Raw genomic sequence first — 24,053 nt, 5'->3', positions numbered from 1 at the left:
CGACGTCCGCCCCGTCCGGCGGCCGCCGAGCCTCTGGCAACGGCGGCGCTGGGCGCTGCCTCCCGCTCCCAGCCTGACGTCGGAGCGGAGGAGGATCCCGAGCCCTCTCGCCGGCTGCTCCGCCCGCGGCTGAGCGAGCGAGCCCCCGGCCGGGGCGGGGCGGGCGCGGGGCCGCCCCCGCCGGGGAGCGCCGGGGGAGAACGGGGGGCGGCCGCACCTGCTGGCCCTCGTCAGCTCCCGCAGCGCGCCCCGGGGCTCTTTCTCTTTCACACACACACACCCCGGGTGCTCTCACGCACACCGGGGCTCTCACACACACACCGGGTGCTCTCACGCACACACCGGGGCTCTCTCTTGCACACGCACCGGAGCTCTCGCACTCACCGGGGGCTCCCTCACACACACATCAGGGCTCTCTCCTGCACACGCACCGGAGCTCTCACACTCACCGGGGGCTCCCTCACACACACATCAGGGCTCTCTCCTGCACACGCACCGGAGCTCTCACACTCACCGGGGTCTCCCTCACACACACATCAGGGCTCTCTCCTGCACACGCACCGGAGCTCTCACACTCACCGAGGGCTCTCTCCTGCACACGCACCGGAGGTCTCGCACTCACCGGGGGCTCTCTCGCACACACACCGGCTCTCCTCGCTCACCAGCTCCCCCCAAAACGCACCGGTTCCACTCAGGTACACACCGGTTCCCCTCTCTCTCTCTTTCTCTCACATTCACCTACACAGGCTTCCCTCACACACAGGCACACACAAAAGCTCCTCTCACTCACACGCGCACGCTCAGAGGTTCCCTTAAAACACGCGCACAGAATCTCCCGTCTCACTTTCTCTCTCCCCCACACACAGAGATTCACTCACACACAGAGATTCACTCCCGTGCCATGCACAGACAGGGGATCCCCTCGCACACACACACAGAAGGTCCCATCTCACTTTCTCTTTCTCACACACACAGAGGTTCCCCTCACACCCCCGCACACAGACCGGCTCCTCTCACCCCCCAGCTCCCTCCATGCCCACACAGACACAGCAGCCGGTTCTCTCTCCCCCCCCGCACACAGCCCCAGGCAGGTCACACACACACAGTTTGCCCCGTGTCAACCATGGAAACCCACACAGCCCCAGGCAGGTCACACACACACAGTTTGCCCCGTGTCAACCATGGAAACCCACACAGACCCAGGCAGGTCACACACACACAGTTTGCCCGGCGTCAGCCATGGAAACCCACACCTCCCCTCCCTGCAGGCAGCAGCAGGGCCGTGACCTCCATCCCTGCTTCCATCCCTGCTCCCTTCGCCCGTCCCGGCACAGCCACCTCCGTGTCACAAAGCACGGGGAACCTGCCCCTCTCTGCTCCTGGCCGCCTTCACCACACACTCTTCCTGCACCCCCCCGAGAATCGTTATTCCTGCACCACAACAAACGAAGTGCAGCCCTGTGCTCTCCCCCGCACACCTTTCCCCTTCCTGCCGCTCTCAAAGGCAGCCGCAGACATGTGAGCGCTGAACGGCCTGCATCTCTCAGCACCACAGGATGTCCTGCCGCTGTGCCATGGATCTTTATGTATCAATGTAAATATATGCAGTAGTTCTTATTTCAATAGAAAATCCTCAACAAAAAGTGTAGGAGACATCCACCAAGTCTCTTTCTCTCATTAGGGCATTCAGCACACACACAACAGACTTTTACCTTGGTTTTATGTCATCAAGTATTCCATAAAATAATAGACCCGTCCATCTTCCCTTACTCAAATTACACACAAAATATTCACAACTCCCTGGATACAGAAACATCTGCCCATGGCATCCTCTCATATTAATACACTCAGAAAAATCATGACTATGCCAACATAAAACCACAATATATACATAAAGTAAAGAAACCAAGTATTAACCGTATTGTATTTATTCAATGTTGTTCCTGTTGTTACAAATTTACACATATGGGACATAAATGCATGTTAAAAGTTCTACCCAGTATATCTACACACTCATCTGTGTAAGCATGTGCAAGATGTTTTATTTCACAAGAATGAAAGCCAGCTAATTAACTCAAATTAAGTGCTGATGGGAAAAGTGTGCATGGACACTTAGCACAGAACAGAAATAACTCGCTACACACTATCTTAATTTAAAAGCCTCAGTTTCTGGGTGCAACTTGGCAGAACTGGAATGTCCATGGCATTTCACCAAATAACCAATGACAGGGATGGCCCCGCTTTTCTCTAAACTTAGAGAATCACACCAGATGCCCTAGAAACTGCTGCCATATGCCCTTGCTTCATGGATTTTATTTTGTGAGCAACTACTTCCAAATTTGATCTGAAATCCAATGAAATATAAAGATTTTTAATTTGGTCTCCACCTATTCTGCACATGTTGCAAATCTCTTCTTCCTCTTCAGAGGGAATAGATTTTTCTTGCCTTAATCAATTTATGCCAAAGCATGAGGAGCACCAAGAAACATTTTGTACTCTTGTTAAGGGTTCTATCAAGAAACATGAAATGTGTTTATTTCCATTCCTGTTGTGCTGTATCACAAAAACAGCCACCAAAACTGGAGGATCTGAAGGGGTCACAACTTGGATTACATCAGGTTGGGGAAATCTGCGTATTTTGCTGTTCCTTAAAATCTCACAGACCTGCTGAATCATTTTGGATTCCAGTTTCTTTCCTGCCACTGACTCTGGACCAGATTCATTCACTGAAACACTGATGAGTGTGCCAGGCTCGTGTCAGGACCCAGGGAAGAGCCAAATGGCACCAGCCACAGCGCTACAGGATCACAGTAGGATTGCTTTACTGATTCTCTCTGTGAAGCATCTATTTCACCTCAAACCTAGCAATTATTTGTACTTCATGACTAGACACACTAGGCAAAGAAAAACTCCATTATATGTGCCCAGACAACCAGGTAAACCCTTAAAACATCCTTGTCCTGCTGTATGTAACACACAACTCCTTTTACTGCTGCAGTTTGGACACACAGCACTTACACAGTGCTTTTATTATATTCACCTTCAATATCAAGCTTTGTCACCCTGGCCAGGCCACTCTTACAGTGATACCACAGGGGCATGGTGTGTTCCACGCCCAGACACCTTTGGCATGAGCTGTTGTGACACCAGCTCCTCTTGCTGGGAGGTTTTTCATTGCCTGAACACTCATTTTTTCTACTCTGGGTTAAGCTCCTGTGGGTGATACAGGAACCCATCCCTCCTTTGTAAATAACTAGAGGAAAGACGTCTGCCACCTCTTCCTGAGTGAGCACATTCCCCCAGCAGCTCATGGCTTGCTCTTCTGCCCAGGGGAGTGTTTGCAATTTGCTTCTGGTTCAGGCCATCTGGACGGGGAGTCAGCATTTTCACTGTTTGTGTTCAGGCATATACATGGCCATTAAATCAGAGCACCAGCTTTTCCAATCTCCTGGCCAGCAGCTTCAGAACTCCTGACTCCAAAGTGCCATTTATGGGGTCTTCTCATAGCAAATTTACTCCTGTATGGCTGTTTGGATGATATCCTAGAGACTGTCCCTGATAGAAGTTCCTATTGGATGATTTAAGAGGTTTTTTTTCTCTATATAATTTGATTATTGCTGTAACAAGCACAACTTCTGAAGTTCTCTCTATATTTCCATCAATACCACCCTAGGTCTGTAAGTGCATCTGGGTTCATTTTGAAAAAGGTTTCTCCTGAAATGTCTTTGCTTTTACTCATCTGCTGGAACAGCAATCCACAGTCCGCATCACTTTTTAATCAAAAAGCAATAAAAAAGGAAACATGTATCAGGCTCTGTTCTGCCTCACATCCATTCAGAGGGAGCCAAGGAGAACACCTCCATCAACTGTTTTGGCAACTGTGTCTGTTTTATTATTTCCTGCTTCTGAGAAATACTCAGCCAACAGGAATCACTTCCTGCTGGAGGCCTATAAGGAAGTTCACAAGCCAATTCCTCCTCACATTTCAAAGCAAATCACAAGTGAGTCCCTCTCCAGAGGGTCAGGGGGACAAGTGTCCATTCTCCAAAGCCCTTTTAGCAAGGATGATCTGATCATTGCAACACTGCTGCCTACAAATAATCTGCTTCACCAAATCCCATCTTCCAAAGGAATTTCCACAGGGCCAGCTCATGAGACATCTCCATCCGCAACTGTTGTGGGATAATTACTTGTCATAGTTAGGTCAGAATCAGTTACCAGTTTCCATTAATTCATAGACTTCTTACTATATCCTAAAGAGCCAGGTTTTCCTAATTTATTTTTTCCATGCAGTATAAACTTTCTTTCTGTCTTTGTCTGAAATCACCCATCAAGTTTAATGTTGAAACTCCCATTCTTAAGTTTGCCATGTTTTAACCAGTCCTGGTTTTCTACTACAAATACATTCACAAAAAAAAAAAAAAAAAAAAAACAAAACAAAAAAAAAACCAAACAAAAAAAAACAACAAAAAACCAAAAAAAACCCAACCCCAGAAACCAACAACAAAAAAAGCCTGTTTATTGTTCTTACCCCTGTTTTGGCAAAAATATACCTTAAATGCTTCCAAAAAAATTGAAAAAGGTAGGCTGTGGTAACATAAACAGATATATTTCTCTAAGAAGCTGTCTGTCTTTTATCCCAGTGGGGAGGAGATGGAAATAATTTTCTCTAAGTGTGGGTTTCTGCATCTTTCTGTGTCTTTCAGCATTCGTGTTTAGAGACCCCACGGGTTTATCCCTGTCTCTGCAGGTACACTGGTCCTCCTCGCTGCCCCTTTCCCCTCAGAGTTCCTCAGAGTGCAGGTTGGGAAGCCCTGGGTCACAAGACAGGTTTTATTATTAAATTATTCCATGTGACAGACAGCTTGTTTACACAGGCCAGTACTGCATTAAAACACAGTCAAAAAGAACACCAAGTACAGGGAGAAAAAAAAGTCCTGTGAGAGATGAAATGTCACAGAAAGAGTATTTCTGAAAAAATTCTGGGGAAAAGAAAATGGGTATCTTATAATAATTAATAATTTCCCAGGGATGAAACTGCAGTCCATCAATATGTCCTAATCAGGAAAATCCTCCTTCCATTGTGACAGATAAATGATGCCATTATTTCAACTTGAGTTTCCTTGAAAGCCTTGCAAAACCCATTCCTCATGCAAATAGCTTGTGCATTATCCTCATAGCAGCTCTCCATAGAATTGGAAATAAATGGCTGATCATATACAGAACATTGAGTGTAAAATAGGGTTTTTTTTATATCAGACTTATCAGAATACTGAGTGACAACTCATTGCTTTCTTTTCCCATATCTCAGGAGTATGAGGAGCATGGTAAAATCTTTCCTAGTTATAGAGCTTGATGCTGTTGCACACTGAAGAGTGATGGGGGTCCTTTGGGATGTTTCCTGGATTTTGCTGCTTTCCAGATTGTACAAACAAAAATTTCTGCCTCAGCTGGAGTATTTGCTGTCTTTGTTGTTTTGCTGATTTTGTCCTTCCCACCGGCAGTCACTCTGGAAAAATGTTAAATATCTCTTCCAAAAAGGAATTCACACCCTTTTGAGTGCATCAGAACAATTCTCTGGTGTAGGCAAACTTTCAGTCTTCAACTGTACACACAAAAAAGGCAGAAAGACTGAGACTTTGAAATACAAACAAAGCGCTCAAACCATGTGGAAAAAACAAACTGCTCTTGTACCAGCTAAACAAGGGAGCCTCTGTGATTGATTCAGAGAAACATGGGCACAGGTTTGTGAGGAACAGAGTAGGTAGGTTTGGCCAGGGCCAGCTGACCTTGGAATTCCTTGCCCAGAAGAACCAAACCCACGGGACCAGCGCTGGTGCAGGGTGTGAGCAGTGGGGTGGCCTGGGACAGACAGAAATTCAATGTCACAGGCCAAACACAGCCCATGGCTGGCTCAGAAAGTCCCCTGAATGGAAAATGCTCAGAAAGTGAGAGATTCTCTGGAGAATGGATCAAGCTTTCCTCACTTAGGTGAGCACCTGGCAGAGACAAAGCAGTGGTGGACCCTGCCTGAGCCACCACCCCCATCACCATCTATAGGGCCCTCTTTTTTTCTTTATTAAAAAAAAAAAATACTCTATCACTGCCAGCTGACCAAAATTACCCTCAAAACCCTATTTCCCCCCCATTTTTTGCATTAGAGTGTAAGTTTGCAGATCAAGGCCCTCTGTAGGCCCTCATGTCATAGCATGAGGCCTTGACAAGCAGAATGTGTCACTGTCCTGAAACCTCCTTGTAACACTCTGTTGGAATCTCCAAGGGGCTTTTCTGATGTTAAACTGCTACAAATAGTAAATAACTTTGTACTGCTGCGTTGATGGGAAATACCAGCTCCAGAATATCGGCCTGTGGAGCAGCAGAGAGCTCCTGGCAGAGCAGGACAATGCTGTTCCTTTATGGGGTGAACACAGCATCAGGGGATCCCAGAGTCCCTGAGGCTGGAAAAGCTCTCCAAGACCTCAAAGTCCAAACTGTGACTGATCCTCCCCTTGCCCTTGCCCAGCACTGAGTGACACATCCAGGCCTTCCTTGGACACCTCCAAACCTCCCTTTGCAGCCCCCTCCAATTCCTAGCCACCCTTTCCATGAAGAATTTTCTCCTGATGTCCAACCTGAACTTCTCCTGCTTGAGGCTGTGCTTTGTCTTCACTGGCACTGAAGCCAAAGTGGAAATTCCCACCATTTCAATGTGAGCAGAAAGGTGTGGGCCATCTTATTTACCATATTCTCACAAATCTTCAATTGAAGGAGATGATTATTTTGCAAGAGTAGAATTTTGCCTTGTGAAGATGAATTGTAAATAGTTATTATGTGTATCATACTGCAACTCATTATTTCTGACAGGTCAATAGCATTTATCAGAGACACAAGAAATAGTAACTTTCATGTTGCATTTTGTTTATTCCAGAGAATAAATGTAAGAGAAAAACAAAATTGTATCAGCTGGAATATCCAGGATATTCTCTTTTTTTCCTGTGCTACCACTCTATTATGACATGTTGATACAGAGAAAGCAGAATGCCATTTCCAATGGTAAGATTTCCAATTATACCATGTCCGTCTGTGCTGTGCACAAGTGTTTACACTCCTGGAAACACTAATAATTGAAATGACAAGAGTTTGGCTGGACAAACACAGCTTTGAAAGATTTGTTTAATTTAGAAAGACTGAGAAGTGACAACACTGACGCACAAAACAAGCTAACATTAATTTCAAAAAAAAAACATTTTCAAAGCCCAGAGTGGTGAAAAATGAAGTGTGGAAAACCTCTGTGCCACAAAGAAGGAAGGAGAGGAAGGATTCTCTTTGTCAGCACTGAACATTCATTCAACTCCCCACTAGAATTTAGATTAAAAAAAAAAAAAAAAAAAAAAGAAGCACAAACAGTCCTTTAATGACAGTAGAGACTATTTTTGGTCTTTTAATACAGTATTGTGGATTAAAGACTGGGAAGATTAGCAGACTAATACATATCATAACAAGGAACACCTCCTCAGGTGGCTCTAAGTCAGTCTCATGTTGCCATTCAGGTTCACAAGCTATTGTGACCTCAGCAGCCCAAAATTTCTACCTGGAGGTAAATAAAATTATAGACTATTTACAGATTATTTAGAGATTTCAGCATGAATTGCCTTTAAGATAGTTTTCTTCCAGAAGATGTAATTTTAAAAATCAAACATCTCACCCACCATGCTGTTAAGAAAAAAGAAAGACAACTCGTGGCATTCCATGTGAAAGTGCCATGACTTTTATTCCAGATATGTTGTGCCTGTAAGACAGGAGCTGGGCATCTTGGTTTAAAAAGGTTTTGAACACATGCTATATGCTATATGGTTGAACAAACTTGTACAAAAGAATAATATTATTTAACGTGACTATAGCCTGATAACCATGAAAAAAAAGTCCTTGTCATTAATGACCACATAATTAGATGACATGAGGGAGAAAAATGAGATTATTTTTTAAAAAGAAACAAAATATGCAGCGAACATACTTGTGCTTTCTGTGCATTTTCAACCTCTGTAATAATCACTTTTCACTTTGTAAATTGCTCATGATCTGTTCTTTCCAAAACATCTGGACATCTTCTCCTTTCAAGACTTGAATTTATGAGAATGTCACTGATATCAGTCCTGGCAATGCTGGAACGATTGCAATTTTATTTCAGTCCTGTTGCCAGAATGCTGGCAGCATCATTCTGTCTTCCTGGGCAACGAAAAAAAATCTCCATGTGCAATGAATAAAAGAAAAATTACCTCTGATACTTATTTTTGTTATTTTTACAGAAGATTACAAAATAAATGCAAAACTCCAAGAAGAGCCTGGCTTGCTGATGGTGCAGATTACAGCACCAGAATCAGAATTTTTAGAGATTCACACACATGTGGAAATTGTCAAAGCAGCTGAGTCAAAGATTTCCAGATTGTCAAAACCTTCTGGAAACCACAAGACAGAGCTGCATCTTCTGAAGAAACCAACACACCAAAAATGTACTTTAATAAAGTGAGCACTTTTAAAAGTTCACTTTATGGCCTTCATTTCTTTGTCCAAATAGGATTTGAGCCCTTCAGAAAATCTGATTCCAGTTATTGATACCGGCCCCTCCAAAATCTGCTTCCTCTTAGGAAAGCTTCCCCTTGGATTTATTGCTGCAGATTAGAGGCTGGAACAGAGGGAAATTAGTTTATTGAGATCTTCCTAATGGTTCCCAGCACAAAAGAATCATCCTTGTGGTACAGCACAAACCTGTAACAGGATCCAGACACAGAATTATGCCACGAGCATCGGGCACAGCCTCACCCCAGAGGTGGAGGAGCAGCTCCAACAGCAGCACAACATTTCTAGAAAAATTCTTAGCTCACCACAAACCTTCAGCATTAGGTCTAAACTCATCCACTTGTGTTTAAATATTCAAGAGCACTCTCAAATACCAGCTCATAAAATCTATGGTCTTCCCTCTGGATCCAACATTACGTGGAGTTTGCAGTTCTGAGTGTTTTTAGGTTTTTCAGACTTGTCAGTCAGCAGTGAAATGAGGAATCTCCCCCTTCAGAGTAAGCTGCTAAGAATACAAGCGCATATATATTTTTTTTAAAAGGAACTAGATACAAATGTATAAAAATATAGAAAATACCTTCTTTCTATTTCTTTATGTATTTAGTATATCAATATAGATATTACATATAAATATAAATATAAATAATTATTAATAAATATATATGTGTTATATGTTTATCTGTTTATATGCTATATTTTTATATGTTGTATAAAACATACAATATGGGTTATATATTATAATATACATTAGATATTATACAATATATTTAAAAATAAACTCAGCCAACTGTTTGTGTAGATTAATAAAGATCTGGGGGAAAAAAACCCCTACTCTTGTAATTTTGTTAATCGTATATAATATGTATTTATATATTTATATATATATACATATATAATGTGTGTTTATCATTTGTGTTTATATATATAGAAACACACATATATATATATGTGTTTATATATATAAACACACACACATACATATATATATAAACACATATATAATATGTGTTTATATATAATATGTGATTCAAATCACTGATAAAATTCCATTTTTAAAATCCTCAAATGAAGCCAATGACAAGCCTTGGACCAGCGTGGGAAGGGTTTGGATCACCAGAAGGGAGATCAGTATCCACTTTTCATTGCAGTGCACAGGAACTGAGTCACAGAGAGGTAGATTTAATCATCCAGAGCGCTCTGGGCTCGGGCCCAGGCAGAATTTCCCAGCTGATATCTGTGCTTCACACAGATCCCAGGGTGTCTCTGGATTGATTAGAAGTCTCTGATAGGGCATTGATGCCAGACACGCCCTGTTCAGTGGGGTTTTAACGTGGATGAATATCCCAAACAGCTCCTCTGTGGCTGATCCTCTTATCCTCACTTGGGAAAGCCACAGAGCAGCAGCAAATAAATCTGGTGGTGGCCGGGCTCTGGGACAGCACCGTGGCACCGAGCCAGGGCAGGGCTGGACAGAAATCCTCCCCTGGGTCACGCCAGGGTGAGCCTGGCCAGGATTCCCTGCTGGAACACGGGGTGGGAAAATGGTAATGACAGTGTGATGTACTCAGTGTAAAGTGCTTTCTGCAGCACTGAGTGCTCCTTGGAGAACCTGCAGCAGATCCTGACCACGCCTGACCTCTCTCCAGCTTGTAAACAAGATGACAACCACAGGCAATACACACATATATACATAAAATAATAATAAAAAAATAGGTCAGATGCTGCTGATACAGAAATCTGTGGCATCTGGTGTAATAGAAAGTGGAAGAATAATGATGAAGAGAATCTTGAAAGCTTTGTTGCCAACTTGCTGGGAGAAGAGAAGCAGTTTGGCTTGAGTGTGGCAAGCACCCTGGCTCTGAGGATTCTCTTTTCACTCCTCCTTTTCTTTTCTCTCTGGTGGCTTCTCCCTGGAATGCACTGAGGGGAAGGCAAAAAGGTGGGACCAGCCAAAAAAAAGGAGAGCAAGTCTGTTCCTCCATGCTGTGCTTTTACACTGACATGTCAAAGTTGTCCCTTCCAGATCTGCTCCCTGCAGATTCAAACTCTCACAGAGAATAATTTGCCCCAGAGGCTTCATAATTAGACATTCCTGAGGAAGAAATTTAACACAAGATTTTTTTAGACAGCATTTAGATAAATTTATCAGAGGAACAGACTGTTTCACAATATTTGGGTCACAGCAGAACTGTGAGAGAGATTCTCCGGATTTTCTGTGCAGGAAATGAGAAGGCGGAGAGGAGGAAGGAGCTGTAAAATGCTCTCTGGTTTTGTACACTGTGAGTTTAATGTATGTGAAAACTGGAACACCTTCCTGCCTCTGCAGGGGAACACAGGCCTGCTGTGACCTGGAGCACTTGTTAGTGCCAGCCCTCTGACACCTCAGATTCAATGGGGATTTTAATACCCACAGTGGGTGCTTAAAGTGATTTCAGATCCAGGACTAAAATCATAATTATTTTCCTAACTTCAGAAAAAAAAATTCAGAAACATCAGTGAGAACTAGGAATGCAATTTACCCCTAAAGTTTGCTACTGAGTGAAAATAGCATTTTTAAGAATTATATACTCACTGTTTACTTTTTCTGTGCCAAAAACATTCTGTTAGGTCTGTATCTGTTACTACATGTTTACCTCCAACATCAGAGAATCATAGAATGGTTTGGGTTGGAAGACACCTCAAAGATCATCCTGTTCCAACCATGGAACAACATAGGCAGGGACACCTTTCACTAGACCAGGCAATATAAAAATAGAAATAAATTTATTTACATATATAAAATATATCACCAGAAAATAATACACTGCAAGTGGATCCTGGTTTCTGGCTGGCTGAACATGGAAACCCAGTCACCAACAGGTGGAACAAGAGAAACAGTGGGAAAAAAGCTGGAATGTGAGTATCTGATCCTTATGGGAGAAGGATGAGATTGCTGGTCCCATTGCAGCCCCAAAGGCAGCTCTCCTGCCTGGCAGAAATCTGCAGCAAGCAGGGGTTGGCACAAGGGACAGCTGCACTTACCAGAGACACAAGAAATAGTAACTTTCATGTTGCAATTTATTTATTCCAGAGAATAAATGTAAGAGAAAAACAAAATTGTATCAGCTGGAATATCCAGGATATTCACTTCCTTTCCTGTGCCACCCCTCTATTATGACATGTTGATGCAGAGAAAGCAGAATGCCATTTCCAATGGTAAAATTTCCAATGATACCATGTCTGTGCTGTGCCCAAGTGTTTACCCTCTTGGAAACACTAATAATTGAAATGACAAGAGTTTGGCTGGACAAACACAGCTTTAAAACATTTGTTTAATTGTAAATGCACTCAGGCCTCTCATTAATATTCACAGAACTCACAGAATGACCAGGTTGGAAGATACTTTCAAGCCCATCGAGCCCAGCCCAGCCCCAGCCCCTCACCCAAGCCCTGGCCCCCAGTGCCCATCCAGGCTTTGTCAAACACACCCAGGGATGGGGACTGCACCACCTCCCCGGGCAGAACATTCCAGAGCTTTATCCCCCTTTCTGTCACACACTTTTCCCTGCTCTCCAGCCTGTATTTCCCTTGGTGCAGCTGGAGAACAGAGCCCAGCCCCAGCTGAGCACAGGCACCTTCCAGGAGCTGTGAGAGTGATGGGGGCACCCCTGAGCCTCCTTTTCTCCAGGATTAACCCCCCCCAGCTCCCTCAGGGCTTCCTCACAGGGTTTTGTGTGTTCCCAGACCCTCTCCAGCCTCTCATTGCCTCCTCTGGATGGGTTTGAGCATCTCAGTGTCCTTCCCAAACGGAGAGACCAGAGCTGGACACAGCACTCCAGGTGTGCCCTCACCAGCGTCCCCAGTCAGCACATTCCTGTTGATTTGAGAAACTCCTGCATCTTGACCTGGCTGTGTGATGCATTTGTGGTTGAAGAGAAGTCATAAAATCTCGAGAGCAGAGGGCAGTGCAGACCCAGCCCTCGCTGTCCTGCAGGACAGACCCCCAGCACGTGTGTGCCAGAGCAGAGTGACACATCCCACAGCACCAGGAAATGACAGCATCAAGCAGAGCAGTGGAACAGCAGGTCAGAGGGAGGACACAGGGTCATTAGCTGGGAACTGTCACCTCACTGCCCCTCAGCCTGCCTGGTCCTTGAAAACTTCCTGCACAATAACTCCAGGGGAGGCCAATTCCAGCCAAAAGCCTTTGCTTATCTTATTATCTTGTGTCCCAATTATTATAATGTCTTTTCCTACTGTCCTGACAGGTCCAGTTGATCCTGCTGTCAGTGAACAATGCTGCTGCACAGATTGCTGTCATCATCAGTTTTCTTTTATTTTTCTCTATTTTTTCCTCTTTCTTTTTCATTTTCACCTTCACTTTCAAGGCCTTTTCTGGCTTATCCTCTTCCTCTGTCCTGTTCCTTGCAGAAACCCTTTTGATTCCCCAGCAATGCCAGTCTCCATCATTTAATTGCTGCCTTTTCAAACATTCACTCTGGATCTCTGCTTTGCTGCCCTTCACATTTTAGCAGGGCAGCACCACTTCTGCAAAGGGAGTTTGTTCACATCCTCCTGCATGTTCTCCCTTCAGGCTGTGTTAGCACAACCCCAGGTAACCATGAGACTGCTGGGACACTGATCTGGCTCCCACCACGCTGGCTGATATCCCCTCAGAGTGCTCCTGCACTGCTTTCTCTGCTTGCAGCTGCCATTTCTTTCCTTAGGATATTTTTTTTTATTATCTGGTCAGAGACCACCACACTGCTCTGTGTTTATGAGGACTCTGATAAAACCAAATTCTGCTTCATTCTTTGGTTTGCAGGAGCTGTGATATTAAATAGCTGACATGTGAAAGGAGTGGGCTGGATTTGATGGAAGATCACCTGATGTATATAATTGCACACAAGCACAATCACAGCAAGAACTGGGTCGGTTTTGCTCAAGCTGTGCCAAGGTGAATCCATAGGATAATTGTCACATTTTCATAGAATCATAGAACCAAAAAATCATAGAATCACAGGATGGTATGGGTTGGAAGGACCTTAAGGATCATCTCATCCACCTTCCACTGTCCTGGGCTGCTCCAGCCTGGCCTTGGGCACTGCCAGGGATCCAGGGGCAGTCACAGCTGCTCTGGGCACCTGTGCCAGGGCCTGCCCACCCTCACAGCCAGGAATTCCTTCCCAGTATCCCATCCAGCCCTGCCCTCTGGCAGTGGGAGCCATTCCCTGTGTCCTGTCCCTCCATCCCTGTCTCCAGTCCCTCTCCAGCTCTCCTGCAGCTCCTTAAGGCCCTGCAAGGAGCTCTGAGGTTTCTCTGGATCCTTCTCCTCTCCAGGTGAGCACCCCCAGCTCTGCCAGCCTGGCTTAGAGCAGAGGAGCTCCAGCCTCGTGATTAACTCAGTGTCCTTCTCCAATTCTGGAACACACGCAGTTATTTGTAACATACTTTCAGATGTTTCTCATGGCAGAGAAATAAGTTTTCAACAAGAATCACAACATTGGCAGTTACTATGCACTTCTACACATAAATATTCATTCCTCTGTCCCTTTCACGTGCAGTTTTAAATCTCAGTGTTGAAAGAGGTAAAGTTTTCACGCAGGAAATGGATGAGAAATGAATGTGCAGGTAATTTAACTCTTTTTTCTCTGTTTTTTAGTACAGAAAACTTTGGAATTCCCGGTCCAAGGCAGAGCGCGCTGCGCCCCCTGCTGCTCATAGCCGGAACTGCGTGGGAGCGACGCCGAAATGCCCCAAATTGTTCCCGTCCGTTCCCGGGCTTTAAACACAGAAAAGGACAAAATCCAAATATCGGGCAGATCTACAGAAGGATTTAAACCAGAGGAAATAAAGGTCATTAAAGCAGCGTGCCTTGAAGGGAAATGCTCCTTGTGAAAGAGAGGAGGAAAAAGCAGGCTGTGACAAATGGAAAAATTATCAGATGTAAATACAGAAAATGAAGTCAATCTTTTTCTGTTGGTTTAGCAGTGGTACTTTGCCCTTCGGCACTGTGTATTTGGTAAATAGTCTGAGCAGGACATTCACAGCGTTTTCTTTCTGAGAAGAATAGCATGTTCCCAATTGTTTAATGTTGTGGCTAAAATTCATGTTTCAAATGCAAACAGAGAAATTTCATAAAACATAAATAAACAAACTATTGGAGATCCCAGCAGTAAGAGCTTGACATAACCCAACTTCTCTCAGAGCTTCAAATGTCCCTCACTCCCCCTCGCAGGCTGTGAGTCAGCAGGGGAGGAGGATACTTAGATTAGAAACACCAAACTGTGGAACAATCATTACACAAATGTTATTTTGGTTGCTCTTCAGATGCTCCTGCAGTTAAAATCTGCTAAATTAGGAGAACTGCAGTGATCAGAACCTCAGCTGATACCTGTCAAGTTCTGACTTGATGCCCCAAACTTGCAGTGCCACAACAAGGCTTTATGCCACCCAGAAATCTGATTTATGACCCCCTTGTCACAAATAAGAAGAGGAATCATCATTTCAGCCTTCCTGCAGAGCTGGCACTGAGCGCTGTCTCTGCTGCCTTTGGTTAACTGGTAATTGGAAGACAACAGGAATCAGATCAAAAGGGACCCTGAAGTCCCAAGTTTCAAGCCAGATCATCCTCTGTGCAAACTGGCGTGAGGTTGGTACCTCACTGGGGGCACATTCCAATACCAATGTCACTCCAAAACGGATCATTTTGCCTTGGAATGATTTTGCTATAACTGCCAGGAGTCTTTGGTACACAGAAATGTCCACGCTCCAGTGACAAACACGAGCCTCGGAGTGACAGTTCCATTATTCAACCCAATTTTGCATTCCGAATATCCTCATCCTCTACAGATGCTGAGAATACTGTTTTCCCCATCACCATGGGTCCCAGCAGGAGATGCTCTGCAGAAACAGCCAGAGAGGAGCAGAAATTGCCATCTGAATCCCTGCATTATGCCCCCGGAGCAACATGTGACGCTTGTTTCAGCCTTTATTAGCAGAGACACAAGGAAGCTTTTATCTTCTGTTTACTGGGACGGGAATAAACACAAGGAGTTAATATGTAACCATCCTTTTGTGGGTTTTTAAGGGCAGAGCCGCGGCCTGGGGGCACTCGGGACGTCGGGGACTGGCAGGATGCATCCCCTGGCACTGCTCGGGTGCCTGGTGGCTCTGAGCCACTGCGCTCTGGCGACCAAAGGTGAGTGCCTTCCACCTCCTGGACAGCCCATCCTGGGGTGGGAATGGGGGAAACTGGAGAAAACAACGGGATTTTAAAGCCTCTGATAATCCTGGTCAAGTGTTTTGAACAGGGCTTTTCCCTGAGAGGTTTTCTTCTCTTTTCGCTTTCTGTTCTTCCCTCTGTCTCTTCCTGTGGTGAGTGGCTGTGTGCAAAAGCATCAAATGAAAGAAAGCACAAGAAATGCAGACAGATGTTGTGGGACCCAGCTGCCTGGGTGCCAGGGGGGAACAGTGTGTGCCAGGAATTAACCTGCTCCATCCCTGCTCACCCCTCCATGCCCGCACAGCTCCTGCTTTGCTTTTCTCCTCCTGTCCCCCACACCCAGAGCTCTGAGCACTGTCTCCTCTCCCTTCCCTGTGTTTGCCATTTATTTCTCCGTGCTGAGCTCCCTGTCCCTCTGTGCTGTCCCCTGGACGGCAGCAGGAGCCTCTCTCCATGTCCTCAGCAGGAGCTCAGGCTGCACCCTCTGTTCCTCCCTCGCTGTTCCCTGCTGTTCTCACCCTCTGGCTGATGAGCTGTTCCTGCTGTCACCGTGCTAGAGCTGTTTGCAAAGCAGAGCTGGCTCATGGAACAGAGGGTCTACCCCAGTGAAGAGAAAAGTTGGGGGAAAAAAAGGAATTTAATTGTTAAAAGAAATACCTGATTTCAGGCTGACTCCCTCCAAACTGATTTGGATTAAAAATGAAAGGCATTTCTTTGCTTCTAAGTCATTCTCACCCTGTTTTGTCCAAGGCAATTTACTGTAATTAAATCCACAGAATCACAGAAATACCAGCTTGGAAGAGACCTTCAAGGTCATCGAGTCCAACCCAGCCCCAGCCCCTCACCCAAGCCCTGGCCCCCAGTGCCCATCCAGGCTTTGTTAAACACACCCAGGGATGGGGACTCCACCACCTCCCCAGGCAGAACATTCCAGAACTTTATCACTCTTTCTGTAAAAACCTTTTTCCTGATACCTAACCTGTATTTCCCTTGGTTCAGCTTGACTCAATTTGTGCACCACCTTCATAAATAAATATTTTGGAGGAAAAGTAAATTTTAGTTTAAACAGTGATACCAAATCTAACTGGGACCATTGGTAGGGCTGCTGAGGAGAAGAACACCACATTTTTTTCTGGCTAATATTCATGGCAGCCATCAGCTGCCTCAGGAAGAAAAAAAGCTCAGGGCAGGGAGATTCTATAACTCATAACAATAGAGAATCCTCTGCTTCAAACTGGGAAATCAAAACAACTCCAGTTTGCTAACTGGAGAACCTGCAGCAGATCCTGACCACGCCTGACCTCTCTCCAACTTGTAAACAAAACCTCTTGTGAATTCCTTTCCTCCAGTGTGTCCCAGGCCACCAGAAGTGTTGTTTGCCACCCTCAATGTAGACAAAAAGGTGTATGAAGTGGGTGAGGAAGTGGAGTACACCTGCCGGCCGGGGTTCATGCCCAACAGCGGGCAGAGGAAGTACACGTGCCTGCCGACGGGCAAGTGGGCCTTCAACACCCTGCTCTGCCTCCGTGAGTACCAGCACCTGCTGCCCCTGTGGGCACGGACCTGAAAGGGCATTTCGTCATCCACAGGAGGAACTGGATGGATTTCAGCAGGTCTCTCTCCACGGGTTCTTCCCTCTCTTGTTGGAGGACAGCAGTGTGTGGAAGAGGGGAGGTGATGGAAAGGAGCTTCCCATCTGTGTCCCACCCCTGCCCTTCAGCCCCAGCTCTCAGTGTAACAGAAATTACACTAGGGTTGTGTCGCAGACATCCTTTCACTAAAAATCCTTGCTTAGGGTTTTTTTTTCTTTCTGAGGAGCTGAGGCCTCAGAGACAAAATGTAAACAATGGTTATCTGCTGCTGTGGGATGCAACAGGTGGATCCATGATCGGTCTCATGAGGATGTTTGGATTTAGTGACCTGTCATGGCAGAGCTGGCTCTCACTCTCTGTCCGAGCCAGCTGCCTTTGTTATCATTCTTTTCCATTCTATTCTTAGCTCGCCTTCTGAGAGGAAACCTTTCTTTCTATTCTTTTTAGTATAGTTATAATGTAATATGTACATATCATAACATAATAAATCAAGCCTTCTGAAATATGGAGTCAAATCCGCATCTCTTCTCTCATCCAAGAACCCCTGTGACCACTATCACAGGGCTGGATTTTCACTGGGAACTTTTGACCCAATGCTTCAGGGTCTGAGTTTCTTCAGCATTTTAATACCAGCAGAAGTTCTGTCCATATGAAGGACACATTTTTCATTCCCAAATGTCACATACACAGATGGGGATGGAGACTGGAGCAGGACAGGAGGAACCTTCATCCACCCCACCCCTGCAGTGCTCATTCTCTAACAACATGTGCTGCTTCATAACCCCTGCATTTATTGCACCCTCAGATGCATTCCTATAATTTCATTGCAGACAACTTACATTCCTCAGGCAATCGAGTGTTAAAAATATTTAATCCCAAAAACTTGTATTTTGATAGAAATGTAGAACAGCCAGACTTGTGGAATGTAGTACATGGGAGTGGAGAAATGTGAAAGACACCAGGATGAACTTTTATGATCTACCTGTTCCCACTATAATGAAATTATTATTATGTCATGCCTCATGAAATAACATGATCCTTTTTTAATATTTAATAAACAGCAAAGAGATGCCCCCCTCCTCCACCCCTGCAGAATGGGAAAATGGATTTTGAAGAGTTTCAGTACCAGAGCACTGTAACTTTTTCATGTGATCCAGGGTAAGTGTTCCCTTCCTCATGCTGCTAAATAAACAGCGTAAATCACATTGTAGTATCACCCACTGCCATACTGTAAGGCAGGGAACATTGAAAACTGCATATAAATCTCATCTACATTTCAGAAATCATTGAAAAAAAAGCTTGTCTGGTGATCTACCTCTGTTCAGTCTTGGCTATAACATTATGGAGCTTTGCTACTCCAAAGAAAAGTCTTACAAATACAGAAACCACCAAAATAGCAGAGATTTTATGCAAAAAATTTATTCTGGAATGCTTTCCCCTGCTTTTCAAATCCTCTTATTACATCATGAGATGGAATCCTAAAGCAGAGAGTAGATAATCTCCATCAAAGTTATGCTGTTGGGCTCTGAGGACTGGAAATTGTGTTTCTATGCCTTTCCAAGCTCAGTAAACGAAAACATGAGGTAATCTTAACTTACCTTCAGTAAATTCACTTTTTCTGAGGGATATTCATTAGCTTTAGGAAAAAGGATGAATTTAAAAAGTAGTTATGGCAAATGTAGGGAAGCATTTGATAGCAGCATGTATTTAATTGTACTTGGGCAATTAATGGCAAATCAGGGCTTACCTGGAAGGGGACAGGTGAGACACAGCCTAGAGCTCACTGAAAAGTGTCAACAGCCTCAACAACTTCCTTCTGTAAAAAAGCAGCAAGATAAGGAATAAATAATTTCAACTGTGACACCAAGTGTAGTAATGGGACTTGATTTGGTTTTGTTAATTCTAATTTACTGGTTTTCAGCTGTGTGATATTGAAATGCCAGACTCATTATGAGTATTTCTTTAAAACTCAGAGTAGATGCTATTTGTGTGAATACAGAGGACAGGAGAAAAGTGTGTAATGTGCATATGGAAATTGAAATGTCTGGGATTAAAATATAACAATGCACCTCAATTACTTTAGTTCTTAAGAGCAATGAATTCTTTCCAATATTTGGTCCTAATTGCCATAATTAACTGGGAACTCCTCCCAGGAAACCATACCATTTGCACGAGCAATCACAGATCAATATTTGCTGTTTACATCCATCCATAGCATTAATCAGTTGTAGAAATTAATATGTAAAACAATATAAAGTTGAAACAACAAAACATCTTGTTGTACCAAGCTTTCTGCCTGGGTCTTTGCAATATTTGGATATTGTCCGTTTTTCAGATCTGATTCTAAACTTCCTTTGAGATCAGGAACTGTTAAACTAGAGAAGGATTTCAGAGCTGGATTCTTCATTCTGTTTATGAGAAATGGCAATCTTTGATTGATCCCCCTGCTCTGATAACCTGGTCTGTTTGTTTCCAGCTACAACCTTGTTGGGTCAAGAACGAGCCAGTGCATGGCAGATGGAAAGTGGACTGGAACTTTTCCCCAGTGTCAACGTATGTGTTTCAATAAAAAATAAATATCCTTATTCTTATTCCAGAAATATTCCTTTGCATTGCTCAGAATTATATATACTCTTATTCAGAAGTCTTCTCTAGTGCTGTGCAAAAGCTGGTTGGGAAAAATCAAGCACAATGCTGCATATTTGGTTTTCTATGTGTGGGTTTTAGAGAAATACAGTTGAAAGGTCTGAACAAAAGGTCAGGATCAGGGATGCTATTTACAGCTGGAGGTAAGATGCTTATCCACTCAAATTCCTCCTCCCTGTGTATAAAAAGAGGATATTGTCACGCCTTTGTACTTATGCAGGGTTTTGCCATAACCTATCCTGCAAAAACACTTGACTGAAAAGCAGTAATATTAGCTGAAAAATCCAGCAAAAATCATGAATTCCATACTCTGAGGCCCCTCGGACACTTTTAACTTAAATTATATTTTGCCAGCTGTGATTCCACGTGGGTTCATTTAGTCATAAGAACGTTGCTCCTCTGATTCCACAATTATTTGATCGTTAAGATTTAATTTTCTGAATGCCTTTTTTTTTTTTCTGAATGCTTTAAACCTTTTTCTGAATTTTCTGAATTCTGTTCTTTTGTAGCTGTGACTTGTGCACCTCCCTCGCTCTCAGAATTTGGGGTCATCTCCTTCCGTCGCCTACATCCTGGAAATGTCTCTCATTTCCTGGACACAATCCAGTTTGAATGTGTCCCTCCTCTTGCCCTGATTGGGAATGAGACAGCCACCTGCATGGCCAATGGCACCTGGAGCAGCATTCCAGTGTGCAAGGGTGAGTAACTCACGTTTATCCATATTCCTGAGAATTGCAGATACAAAACTAAATGAACAACAAAATTGTATTTTTTTTTTATATATAACTGTAATTACAAACATACAGCACAATTCCTCTGCAGCTGAATTCTGCAATCATTGAGGCTTGTGGATCAAGGAGATTGCTAACCCATGGCACATAACATGGGATTGACAAAACATTTGGTGCAGGTGTAAAGGTTATATAAACAAACCCTGCTAAACATGGTGCACAGTGGGCAACCTGAGCCTGGCCTCCAGTGTGCAGCCAACATTGGATTCTAAGTGCTCAGATTCACCTAAGAAACAGCCAACCTTACCCTCAGTCCTAAAAACTTCCCTGCTTTTAGTTAAATTACACCACGTTTAAGTCACGTTATAACCGCAAATTGCAATGGATGTGTATTTAAAACAAGTAATGTTTATTTACTTGTTGTGGTTTTGAAGCTGTCTTTCCCCCTGGCTGTGTTTCCTGTGAAAGACACTGCAATGACCCACTGTGAAACTTTTTGTGCATTTTTCAGGTTTATAGTTGTATTTTTGACCTGTGACACCGCTAAAGCTTTGTGTTTGGGTTTGTCCCCCAGCTGTCACCTGCCCCACTCCGATAGGAATAGAGAACGGGTTTATAGAGTTCGCGGTGCGCAGAACCTACCACTACAACGAGAGCGTCAGCTTCGGCTGCCAGCCCGGCTTCGTCATGGAGGGACCCAAACGCTCCCGCTGCGAGAGCACCGGGAACTGGTCCACAAAGCCAGTCTGCAGAGGTGAGCACGCCCATCCCCAGAAACAGGGAACAAACCGAGCTCCTCCACCTGACCCCTGCTCTGCCTGCGGAGCTGTCACTTCTCGGGACTCCTGCTGGTCACAGTGACCCCGAGATGGGTTGGGAAGTCTCTTTTCCCAGCCCTGTGGTTGAAGAAGGAGAACTCTTCTATTCTCAGAACTCTTCAGTTCTCATTCTCAAAATTGTTTATTGCTTCTTATCTATAAAATTCTTTCTCTGGCCTGCTGAAATCCATTCAGCAGATCAGACAGAAGCACTCTGGTGTTATCGTTTTATACTAAAAACTATGGATACATTGTTTACCATAACTTCCCAATACCTATCACCTATGTTAGAAAGTGAGCTTCTACTCTGAACCAATCCAAAAGTGCCAACATCACAGCAGGAGATGGAGGTCAAGAAGAAGAAGAAGGAGAAAGGCTGGACACACCCAGATTCCTCCATCTTGACTCCTGAACCCCCATTCTAAAAACCCCAAAAAATCTATTTTTCACCCCGTGACAAACTAACTATTATTCTACTTAGGCTTTTGTGGCTTGCAGACCCTCATATAAGGTTGGTATTTTTTTCATGGGTCATAATCAAAGTCACAGGAGTCTCGGGCTCTGTGCCAGGGTCTCTGAGCACCCTGGCAGGGGTTTGGGCAATCCAGGACAGCCAGAGGGATGTCCTGAATTCCAACAGTCACTCCTTTGTGCAAGAGCTTGAAAGGAAGCCAAAAAAAGGAATTGCAAGGGCCTGATAATTTCTCTCCCAACACTGAATGTTGTATGACATTGATGTATCTGGATTGACTTCAATAATCAGCCATGTAACTTTATTCTGTCTGAGCATTTCCTCTCCTCTTCCTATTTCATGTCATTAGAAATTACACTGAGGCTGGATTTTCACTGGAAACTTTTGACCCTATGCTTCAGGGTCTGAATTCCTTCAGCATTTTAATACCAGCAGAAGTTCTGTCCGTATGTGGGACACATTTTTCATTCCCAAATGTCACATACACAGAATTCTGCTGGGATCTGATCTACCCCCTTTCCAAACCTGCTCCTTATAACTGGATTTTTTTCCAGCACCATGTAAAATACCAGTTAAGAAAGCTGTAGTATTGTACAATGGAGAGAAGAAGAGAGTTCAGAACGACCTGAAGGATGGCATTCTGCATGGGGAAACTGTTTCCTTCTTCTGCAAGAACAAGGAAAAATCCTGTGCCTACACTGTGGATGCGGCATGCGTGGATGGCAACTTCACCCTCCCTGCCTGCTTTAAAGGTATGAGCCAGGCTGCCCACAAACCAGCTCCTGGTGGGGGAATTACAATTGCTTCATGTGGGGGACAATGTCATAATTCATCCTCAAGCCCTACTTGAGTGGCTATTTGAATTCCTGGGTGTTTGAGTTATTGGGCATTCTGGAAGAAAATGGCCTGAGGAGAGAATGCTCAGCAAGGATTTTCCTTTGGTTGTGTCAGAGCCCTGCTTTAATTCCTGTCCTGTTCTAGAAAATGTTACTTAAAGATGTTACTAGCCCAAAGAAAAGGCCATATGTGAAGTATTCTGGGATTTCCCAAATCCTTGGATCAGCACCTTCTTTAGTGACAAATAGCCTCAACACTACTGCAGGTCTGAGAACCTGACATATTCCCTCTTATTCTGGTGGATTATTCCCACCTTGTGCTGATCAGGAAAACACTTTGGACCAGGAGTGTTGAAAAGCAGCTGAGAGCTGTGGGGAGGAGTTGATGCTGGAGGAAAAGCTTCACAGGCACCCAGGCTTTTAGAATAAATAAACAGACATTACCAACTTTGCTAGCCAGAGGAAATGTTTCACACTTGTTTTGTCAATATTCCTTGCATAGGATTTTCCTTGTAAGTTTTAGTTTCATTTCTAAGCAAAGGAAAAGCAAAGCCTGTCCATGATGAAAACACCTCTCCTCACATTTGGCTTCTGATGTACGTAGCTCAGCTTTATTAAGATAGAAAATAAAAGTGTATTTCTTCCAACAGTTTCATTTTGATGCAAAGACTGAGTGCTCACCTCGCTGTTGTTTTCAGCTGTCACATGTTGTAAGAAATTAACCCAAGTTCTTCACTTGTCTCCAACAGAACGTGGCTTTTTCTCAACTCTGGTGAAGAAAGACCCCTCAGAGATGAAAGCCTGTGAAGATGAAGCCTGAAGCAGAGAAATAACCCAGTACTAAATTTCTGCCTTACTGAGACAGAACATTCCATATACAAGAGGAAAACTTAGGTCCTGTGAGTGTAATTTGGGTCATGTAAATGTAACTCAGGTCCTGTAAGTGTAAATTTCCAGGTGAACTCTGGAATCTGTGAATGCTTTCTTCCCTCCCACCATCCCCTCCAGTCTCTTCCACAAGCTACAACACATCATTTCAGCCATTAACTTCCACTCTCCTGTCTCTGCCTTCTTCCAAATCCCTGCACTAGTGCTTCTCTCCATATTTCCAACATTTATGCAGCTGTAAATGACCTCCTCAATAACAGTTGCTTTACAATAAAGTGATTTTCAGCCA

The 24,053-nt window shown here is 44.1% G+C and overlaps 1 protein-coding gene across 2 annotated transcripts; it reads left to right on the top strand.

The window, feature by feature from the left end:
• Positions 1 to 15,622: 15,622 nt before the first annotated feature.
• On the top strand, positions 15,623 to 24,053 carry APOH (apolipoprotein H). Of its 2 annotated transcripts, XM_058038771.1 has the most exons (8): positions 15,623 to 15,757; positions 17,131 to 17,307; positions 18,435 to 18,531; positions 19,850 to 19,926; positions 20,529 to 20,717; positions 21,325 to 21,504; positions 22,595 to 22,792; positions 23,626 to 24,053. In XM_058038771.1, the coding sequence occupies exons 1-8, from the start codon at positions 15,694 to 15,696 to the stop codon at positions 23,694 to 23,696; spliced, it is 1,053 nt and encodes a 350-aa protein (XP_057894754.1). In that variant the 5' UTR covers positions 15,623 to 15,693; the 3' UTR covers positions 23,697 to 24,053. The 2 variants fall into 2 exon arrangements, with proteins under 2 accessions (XP_057894754.1, XP_057894755.1); XM_058038772.1 differs by lacking the exon at positions 17,131 to 17,307 and having other exon boundaries at positions 15,627 to 15,757.

Source organism: Melospiza georgiana, chromosome 21 (genome assembly GCF_028018845.1).
Source record: "Melospiza georgiana isolate bMelGeo1 chromosome 21, bMelGeo1.pri, whole genome shotgun sequence".
NCBI classification, from domain to species: domain Eukaryota; kingdom Metazoa; phylum Chordata; class Aves; order Passeriformes; family Passerellidae; genus Melospiza; species Melospiza georgiana.
Note: the sequence above shows the minus strand (reverse complement) of the source record. Positions and strands in the feature narration are given on the sequence as shown.